The 9,669-nt window shown below is 43.1% G+C and overlaps 1 protein-coding gene across 2 annotated transcripts in view; it reads left to right on the top strand.

The window, feature by feature from the left end:
* Positions 1-2,256: 2,256 nt before the first annotated feature.
* The window catches only part of SDC2 (syndecan 2), a 63,378-nt gene continuing 55,965 nt past the window's right edge, over positions 2,257-9,669 (top strand). Inside the window, exon 1 of one of the 2 annotated variants that reach the window (XM_007428882.3) lies at positions 2,257-2,877. In XM_007428882.3, coding sequence (XP_007428944.1) covers positions 2,818-2,877 — 60 coding nt within the window. In that variant the 5' untranslated portion in view covers positions 2,257-2,817. The remainder of the gene's footprint in view (positions 2,878-9,669) is intronic. The other variant, XM_007428881.3, reaches the window with a different exon arrangement.

Genomic DNA, 9,669 nt, shown 5'->3' with positions numbered 1-9,669 from the left:
CTCAGTACAAAGGGAAAGGTAGTAAGAGTATATGCAAAAACTGCAAGGGAATTAGTCAAACATGTTTGAGAAAGTATTTGGTAGGATTTTGACTAAAAGGACACAAGAGGTGGCAGTGACCAAAATTTGGGAAATGAAGAGGGGTAATGGCATTGCCACTAAGAAGGGAATAATTAGAATAACTTTTTGAAATACAGCTTTAACTATGCTGAGACTTTATTTATAACATTACAGTTTTAGCCCTTTCTTTGTTCCAATGTCATTAATAATAATTCTTTTTCTTTCTTTCTTTCTTTCTTTCTTTCTTTCTTTCTTTCTTTCTTTCTTTCTTTTTTCTTTCTTTCTCTTTCTTTCTTTCTTTCTTTTTCTTTCTGGTATTATAGATCTTATGATAATAATCTTAAATATATTTCCTATTTATGGAACTCCTACCCTTGCAAGATTGATTTCTTCCTAGTCCATATTCAATAGGTAAGAAAGATATTTGTGTACAGTTGGGCTGTTACTTCTATAATGTTGTCACTTTCTAACTTTAAATGGTATAGGGCTTCCTCTTGGGTTGCATAATGACATTTTTTTAAAGTCATCATGCATTTTTAGTTTTTTTACAGTAAGATACCATGGGAACTTAATAGGCAGAAACTCTGATTTATTGTTCTAGATAAATATTTCTGATCAATCTGTTGTACTTAGATTCAGAGTGTCTGTAATGTCTGCTCTCGCTGTCAGCATTTAATTTAATATAGCTGATGTCTCACTTTTCACTCAGAAAAGAAAGGAAGAAAGAGCTCAGCCCAGAAACAAATGCTATTCACATAACGATAGAGCAGCAGAGCAGCATTTCACAACCTCAGCAACTGCCAGAAGTGTGGACTTCAACTCCCAGAATTCCCCAGCCAACACTGCAGTAGATCATGGAAATACTTTTTTTTTTCCTTGTAGGAAGAAAGACAAAATTTCCAGTGAAAGGCTTTGTCCTGGATTCCATGTCCCTTCTGTGAAATTAAATAAATAAACAGGACAATTCCACAATAACAGGTTCCTCTGGTATCCAACCAACTTTGTGAGGAAATTATTAAGACTGTAAGTACTTGTTGGAAAAAGCCAAAAAGATGCCCCAATTTAATGTACACAATGAGCACAATATTGAGCACATTGGGTACACAATAGGCATTGTGTACTCAATGTACTCAATAGGAAATGAGGACAATAGCACAGCCAGCTCATTTTTTGCCCAGGGAACTGATATTGAGAGGCATTCTGCCTTCGACACTTAACCCATCATGGTTGCTAGCCAAAGGTGGAAATGCCACAGGAAAAAAGGCCAAATGGTTGCAGTAGTCAGGCAGATCCTTAGCCACCTAGAAAAAAATGGTCCTTGGATACCCAGAGGAGATGGTCTTTGGTCAGAGAATGGGGTCATTACCAGTTTGGTCTAGTGGTTAAGGCTCCAAGCTGGACTGAGTTCTAATCCTGCCTCAGGCACAAAGCCAGCTGGGCGACCTTGGGCCCATCACTCTCTCTCAGCCCTGGGAAGGAGGCAATGGCAAACCACTTCTGAAATCCTGCCAAGGAAACTGCAGGGAGTAGTCCAGGCAGTTGGCACGAAGGCACACACACAAACACACACAGAGGAGATGGTTCTTGGATACCCAGACTACATGGACTCTGGAAACAGGAGGAAGGACCGTTTCCAGAGCATGGGTGGCCCCTAGGGCAGCTTCGATCGTACAGGGGCCGCTGCATGGGGCATCTCAGGGGTCCAAGCGAGCAAACCCGCTTCTTCCAGAGGACGGAGATGCTCCTTCATGAGCCATCGCCAGCAAGCGGCCACCTTCACTTGCCCCTCGGCGAGTATCTGGCGATACTTCTGCCTCTGCTTCTCAAACTCTGCCTTTTCCGCCTCGCGGGAGCCGAAGCGCCGGCGCTGGTGTAGGACAGCGGCGCTCTGTCCAAGCGGGCAGCGCGGTCCCGCTCGCGCCGAGGGACGCCGGCGGAGAGCTTTCCCGGGGCATCCGAGGGGGATGCGGGGCGCGCGCGGGGAGGGGGGAGCCCGGGCGGCGGGGCAAGCAGACAGGAGGCGCGGAAGGCGCGGAGACGTGGGCAGCGGTCCCGGGGAGGGATTAGCCGGGCTTCGCAAGAGGCCAAACCGAGCCCGGGCTGCCGCGGCGAGCGCCCTCCCTCCTTCCCAGTGGCTGAGGGACCTGCCAATCTGCGTTGTAATCCTGCAGGAATTTCGCCAGGCTTTAACTAGGAGTCGCTTCTCGCAGGCGGCGAAAGAAAACCGAGGCCAGGGGAAGTGGAAGCAGCTGCGGACCAGCTCGGCTGTTCCTCCCCATCCTCGCGCGGGAGAGAGGAGAGCACCCGGGCGCGCGCGCGCCGCTCCACCGCCGCCGCCGCCGCCGCTGCTGCTGCCCCGACTCCAAACTTTGTTCTTTGCGCCCGCAGCGTCGAGCCCGGCGCGGGAGCCGAGCGGCGGAGGGCAGGCTCGAGAGGCGAGCGAGGCAGGCGAGCTCGCGGGCCCGCGGACCGGCGGGCGGCAGCCGCGCTGACGGCAGCCCACCTACCCACCCCCTTCGTTCCCCGCCAGCCGGCCAACTCCGCCCTGAAGCACGCCGACGAGTGAGGAGCGGCGGGCGAAGGAGCCGAGAGGAGGCAGGAGAGCGAGCGGAGCCAGCGAGGCCGTCGCTCCGGCTGGATCGTAGTCAGAGCTGCCCGGGTGGCAGATCGCTCCTTCGGGGATCTGCGGGCGCCTCTCCCGCCTCTCCCGCCTCTCCTTTCATTGCGGGCCGCAGCGAGGGCTGCAACACAGGAATAATGAGGAACGTGTGGATGGTGCTTGCCTTCGCCTTGTCGGCCTGCGTCTCGGGCGAGACGGTAAGAGGCTGCCTTCGTTTCATTTGGGGAGGGGGAAGGAGGGCAAGAGGCAGTTGCGAGGTGTGCTCGTCTGAATCCCCACGATTCCCCTCCGCGCTTGGTTGCAGATTATCAGCCTCCCCTTTCCTGTCCCAACTCCCGGGGAACTTTTCCTGCCTTCGCTGCTCAGCCCTTACGGGCACTCTAGCTCGATCCTGGGGCGCACTGGGAGAAGCGGGGGAGGGAGTATATTTTAAAAACAGCACTGAAATCCCGTTTCTTGCTTCAGAAACTAGTTTCGGCCTCGAATTGGAGAAAGAGGGGCGGTGGGACTGGGATCAATCCGGAGCGGGAGGAAGGATGAGACGCCCCCGCTGTTCCCACATCTGCTGCGCAGAAGTTTTGCTAAGGTCATTTGCAAAGATCAAAACTTTTTAAACATGAGGGGCGTGGGGTTTTTCGTCTCTGCTTAATGGTATGTGAAACGGGGGAGGGGAATGGGAGAGAGCCATTATATTTTTATTTGACGGGGTAAAATATGTTTTTTCCTCCTGGGATGGGGCGGCAGGCTTTTGAAGTGGAGGGGCCTTAGTTCTTTCTAAAGATAATTGATAACTCTTGGGATACGTTTTTATTTAAACAAAAAGCTGTCTGAAAATTACAGATGGAAGGAGATGGGCATGTGATGAGACAGAAAAGCTCTGAAGGAGAGCACTGTAAAAACTATCTTTTGGAAGGGGGGGGACATGAGTGTTAGAGTAGTTCCTTGAGCACTTTCAGTAAACTCCCCAGTGTATTTATCATTCAAACCTCTCTTTCATTGCTTCAGTCTGTTGATTTCAGTGAAGGACTCTAGGAGAACATGATACCATGGTGATCCTGAATGTGATGGTCTCGGAGGTGTTTGCAAATCCAGCCTGGATCACTGAGTTGTGTTTGATAGATCTCAATGGAAATTTGGATTATGCTGGGAAGAGGTGCTTTAGTTGTTTTTTTCAGGAGAGGAAAAAATAAAGAAGATGAATAATTATACTGGCCCTCTTCCTGTAAATCAGGACTTATGAGAATGCTGGATCATAATGCATGATATTGGGAAAGTAATATTTTTTAAATCATTAGGGTTTCATTTGCAGCTGGCTCATTTCAAAAACCACTAGGTTTCATCTTGGCATACCTGGTGTGCGTTAGGGAAAAGCATGGCCTTTTTTGATGGCTAGGACACCAGAGAGGAACAGGACAATGTGTCTTCAAAAGTACATCCTCTGGAGTTGTGAGGTTTATTCCCTGGCAAGGATGGATAAAGTTGTGGGTGAAAAAATCTGAATCCAGTGCAAAGGAAACTCACCCCTCCATTGCCCAAATTCTTCTGTGGAGAAGTTGTTGGAGAATGTCTCTTTGATGCATGAAATCTCTGATGATCTCTGCTGGTTAAAGTGCTTGTATCCTTTGAGAATATGAGTTCAGCTACAGATCTTTAATATGTCTTGTGGTTTATTCCAGTATATTTGTGGAATAATCAAAATACTGTTGCATTATTTTTCTAGCACTTCCTTTTCCCTTCTTCAAGGTTAGATGTAGTTCACCTTATGCTGAATCTGAGAAATTTGCGTAGATACTGAATTTCACTCTCTGGAGAAGAATGCTTGCATTTGTGATTACCCGTTTGTAATGCAGGCATCACTGCTGAATAGCAAGAGTGAAAGCCCAAATGAAATCTGAGAATACTTCAGACTTTTCTTTTCCTTCTTTGTGTTTTGATGTGGCCTTAATTTTATCTTCTCTGTTCTTGCATAGTTTGATTGCTGATATGCCCCCCACACAAAGAAATGAGGAGGGGTATTCCCCTGAGTAGCTTAAAATCTTGGTTGAACATTGGAGACAATCTTTTTTTTTTACATGTCAAAATTACTTGTTTATAGTCAGATATGTCCTTCAATTTTATTTCACCAAGCTGGTTTTATATATTCAGTTTGTTGTAATGAGTTTCTATAACTGGTAGCCTGATTTTTAAATATTTTATGTAAGTCTTGTGGTGGTGACTGGGAGTTGGATAGAATGTGCAGAGAATTAATTGTGCTTAGACAGAAATCATATGCACATCTACTTACCTCAGAGATGTATTTCTGAGTAAACGTAATACTGGGCTACATATATGTTTCTTGGCTTAGGACCAGGTTACCAGAAGGAGCATCTTCTCCCATATGTACCTACCCGGACTGTAAGATCATCTAATTAGGCCCTCACCAGGTCCCCTCATCAAAAGGGAGGTGGTGAGGGTCTAATTAGATGATCTTACAGTCCAGGTAGGTACATATGGGAGAAGGAAGTGAGGTGGGCCTCTCCAAGGGGAGAACCTTTTCTTTGGTGATGCCCCATTTATGGAATTCTCTCCCCAGAGAGGCTCACCTGGCACCTACATTAGCATCATTTTATTACGAGGTGAAGACCTTTCTATCTTCCAGACTTTTAAATTGGCTTTTGATTGTATTGTAATTCTTAGTTTTTGAAGGACTGCCATGCTACTGCCTAGTTTACATGGTATTTTTATTTTGTATTTTATTTGATTTTGTGTGTTTTTACTCAGATAATATTTTTAGTGTGTTTTACTGTATTGTAAACTGGCCAGAGAGCTTCAGCTACTGGGTAGTTTTAACATTTTAATAAATGAATAAGTAAAATATAGTAGAATACTTTCCATCTTAATTGTGGTAAATTGAGGATTTGTAATATCTTGGAAAGGTTGGTTGTAAATTTCATTATGGTGGAAGTGTTAAATGATAAAGGGGATACAAACATACCTGCTATTGTCCTGTTTTGGACTAATATCTGTACATTTTTGTGAAGAGTAATCTAGAGATGTGAGTGTGATTTTGAATTATGTGCCCCAAATTGGAATCATCATTATATAAAGAATTGTGGATCTATTGAACATGAAGCATAGCAAAAAAAGATTATTCTTTTATGATGGAAAGGCAGTACCAACCCAGATTTACAGTCTAATATTGATGATATGTATATGCATTCTACTTATGAACTGGGTCTTTATTGATGTAATAGAAAGACTGATCGACATGATATTGCATGATCAAGATTTAATGTGGTGTTTAAAAACTAAGCTTTTTAAAATAATACATATGGATAGAAACAGAAGAGTAGGTAGCAGAAAACATTGGATTGGATTGAAATTGCCTGGTGTTGAACTAACAGTAGTGAGAGTTCCAGGTGAATTTTGCTGGAGACCATGCTCCATAAGTAGCCATGCAGCTGAGAAAGCCTTTTGTCTGATAGCCCCCCATTTAATTTCATTTGTGACAGTAATTATGTAAAGCAAGGAATACTGACAAAAGTTCTTCAAACAATGATCTGGTGTCTGGACAGGTAAACATAGTAGAAAACTACCTTTAGATCTACCTCCCCAATATGATGTGGTGAAATTCAGGTTTGTCCGAGAAACAGACTGGTTGCCAGTGTATCTGCTAAAGCACTGACATATGATTACTTTAATCCATCCCAGTAAACAAGTTAGCAGCTCTAAGATGATCAAACTGGAATTAGGAATCATTTTCAAAGGTAACTCAACTTATAGCACACTGCAATAATTGGAAAGTTTCAGGAGCTTGGCTAACTGGTGCCCAGTATCCATCAGAGAGATATATAAATGGGCTGTGTGTGTGTGTGTGTGTGTGTGTGTTGCATTAAGTTCTGGATGGCTGACTTGATTGAGCTAATTTTTGTTTCAATGGAACAATACTGTGGGGAAGGACTGTATGGACCTCCATCATGGTAAAACCCACAAAAGTTAAGCTTTTAAAATTATGGGTTTGACCCATATTGTCATCATTAAATATAAGTTGATATTCATTCAAGTGTTTAGGATGAGTCAAGATAGCTAACCTAGCCTGGTCCTTACTAAGCTGAACTGAAGGAAGGGTAGAGGAATATACGAGTTAGGGAGAAATTAGAATATTCTGGAGCAACCCTCTTAATTTCCTGAGAATTTTGGCCCTCTGCATGGGAGTTTGTGTTGTTTCAAAATCAGGTTCAAGGTAGTCCAGTCTCACAATATCAATGATGAGTCCATGTTCTGTGGGTTCAGGTGTGATGTATCTAAAATTACAGCAAAGATGGTCCTTTTGCTTGAGGCATTTTAGCTCAGAAAGAGCATGCAGGAAGTCCATTGTCCCATGTGGTAGGAATTTAACTCTGCCTCCTGGCTCCTCCCCTAGCCCCAAATTTCAATTGCTGTAGCATTGCTGTTAAACTTTCAAGGCAATATCTGGTTGTATTCAAACTGCTTCTGAAGAATTAAAGAGTGGAAATATCCTTTGGGAACCAAGGGCACTATTCTTGATAAACAAAAGAAATTCCTCCATCTGGTCCCTTCCAGATGAGCCTAACTACAAATTGCATCATCCTGAACCAGCAAGCTGGTTACTGTCCAAGACATGAGGCACCCATTCAGATAATGCTGAATCACATGCTATATTTATGTATATTTGCTTTGAAGTCTCAGTGAAATCATTGGGGACTGTGGTTCAAGTGAATATCAGTAGGAGTGTTTTACTGACTGCATTTCTGTCCAGCTTTCTCAGGGTCTTTCTGAACTAAAGGGGAACTCCCCTCCTCACAATTCTGTACAATTTCTATTTTATCACTTGCAATTGACTGCGTAATTTCATATAGATTTTCTGTGGATTGCTGGAAGCATATAGTCTTGACTTAGTAGTGCTATAGCTGTGATATCGATTCTTACTTTCAAATGTATAAACATATTTAATTCTTTGTACTTTTCCAAATCTAGTTATTCCTTTCTGACTTGTTTTGTTTCCCTTTTTTTTTTTTTTTTTAGAAAGGTAAGTTCTAGTCCACAGTCTTTTTTTAAAAAAAAGCAAAACAGAAGGAGGGTTGTTTTTTTGGCTGCAGTTACAAGAGAAATAAGGAATTACAGACGTTGTGGTGTGTTAAATGAGGGAGCATGTGTTGCAAAGAAAATTGTATCAGGATTACAGTAAATACAGAAAGCCATCAATTGTGGTGGCAGAACTGTGGTACAGTACTTGGCATCTTCTCCTTCAACTATATTTGGATGTCTTGAAAACATCCACGTTGCCACCACAGATTGTTTGCTCCAGCTGCAGAATTGTTCCTGCAGGCAATTATGAGGATATGATTTCATCAGCCACAGCTATATACTGTGATGACAGTTCCCAGCCTTTTCCAACCTGATGCCTACCAGTTATGCTGGGACATCTACTTCCAGTATTCCCAGCTATGTTGACATTTAATCAAGGACTGATATAACATTCTTATCCTTCTGCTGTCTTGTCTGGCCAGTTGTTAATGTTTGACAGTTCCTGTACATGGGAAACCAAGTGCCTTCAGAGTAATGTCCAAAATAAATGGAGGTGGGCTGAGATAGTTGTTAATAGGCATCTAAAAGTGTGAGCAACACATCCTTTTCTGTATGTTTTTTTAATATTTAGCCTGCTAACCTATGGTCTATGATAGTCTGCTAAACCTGGAATCTTTCATGTGTTGAAGTCAATATCCATCATTGGTCAAGAACTAAGGAATTATGGGACTTAATCTGATAAAAATTGGGATGCTTGTTAACCCAGTAAAATTAATTTTTATGGGTGCAAATTTAATTTATTACAGTTTGTGATTAGAAATGTGTCCCTTCCCTTCCCAGCTGTAATTCCTCTGAAAATTCTCTAGATTTTACATTGCAATTAGATTTTTCAAAAGCTTTCATTGCCATTAATAGTTGTTTTGTTTTTTTTAAAGGCCAGACGATTGTCTCTCTGGGAGATCCATGGAGAACCTGTGACCCCACCTATGGGTGACCCTGATATTAGACAAAGTGATTCCAATAGAAGAGAATGTATGTAGCTCATGGGTGAAGTGTAGAATCCTTGGTGCTCTCTGAGCTTGGATGCTTATTACCCTAATTGGGTAGTGAAACATATGCAAGCAAACAGCCAAGCTCAGAGAGCACGAAGGACTCCATAGACAAAATGAGGCAGGTGCCTCAGGCAGCAGATATTGGCATGCTAGAGGGCAGAGCTGTGAGCGTTCTTGTTATCCGTCTTCCATCTCCTGTGGCCACTGCTGAAGTAAAGTTCAGCTATCACTCTGGTTAGCTTTCTTTTGTGGAATATTGGGTTGGGGGCAGCACAATGGTTTGGGTTGGCCCTGTCTTCACTCTTGCTGCATAAGTCACTTGTGGAGTTCATTCATAGATTTTGTTTAATACTGTACATTTTGTTCAAAATTAATCTGAGAGATCCACTGTATTTTTGCTTATATTTGTCAAACAGGTAGAAGCTTTGAAAAGAAGTCCTATTAAGTTCTGCTGAAATGTTTCAAAAGGCCAGATGGAATTCATATACTAAGTGAACTCACGGAATGCCATTTATATGCAACCAAAATGACACTGGCCAAACCCAAGAGTGAGATATCAGGAAGGCTTGGAGCAGTCCTGAGATTTGCAGAAATATTAAGAATTTTTAGAGAAAAAAAATGTGGGGATTAGAGGCTTAATGAAGGCTGAGAATGGTCATTGACCAGGAAATGCTGGCCAGCTGTTATGGGGCATTAGAGCTAGTGTTTGGGAGAGGAATACAGTACATGCCCTTGCCTTCTGAGGCAACATAAATAGAAAATCGCAAGAGGACTTCTTGTGAAAGTGCCCCACATATGGAAACTTTCATCCAGATATTTTCTTTGATATCTGTGTTCTGCCACCATCTGAAGAACTTTATAATTAAATGAATGTTTGATTCTAGAGAGCTTACTCTATTTGTCATTAAC

The sequence above is a fragment of the Python bivittatus genome, unplaced genomic scaffold (assembly GCF_059951505.1).
Source record: "Python bivittatus isolate LINGU-HERP-01145 unplaced genomic scaffold, Pbiv_v1 ctg000590_np1212, whole genome shotgun sequence".
Taxonomy (NCBI): domain Eukaryota; kingdom Metazoa; phylum Chordata; class Lepidosauria; order Squamata; family Pythonidae; genus Python; species Python bivittatus.
The sequence above is the reverse complement of the archived record's forward strand: the minus strand, read 5'-3'. Positions and strand labels throughout refer to the sequence as shown.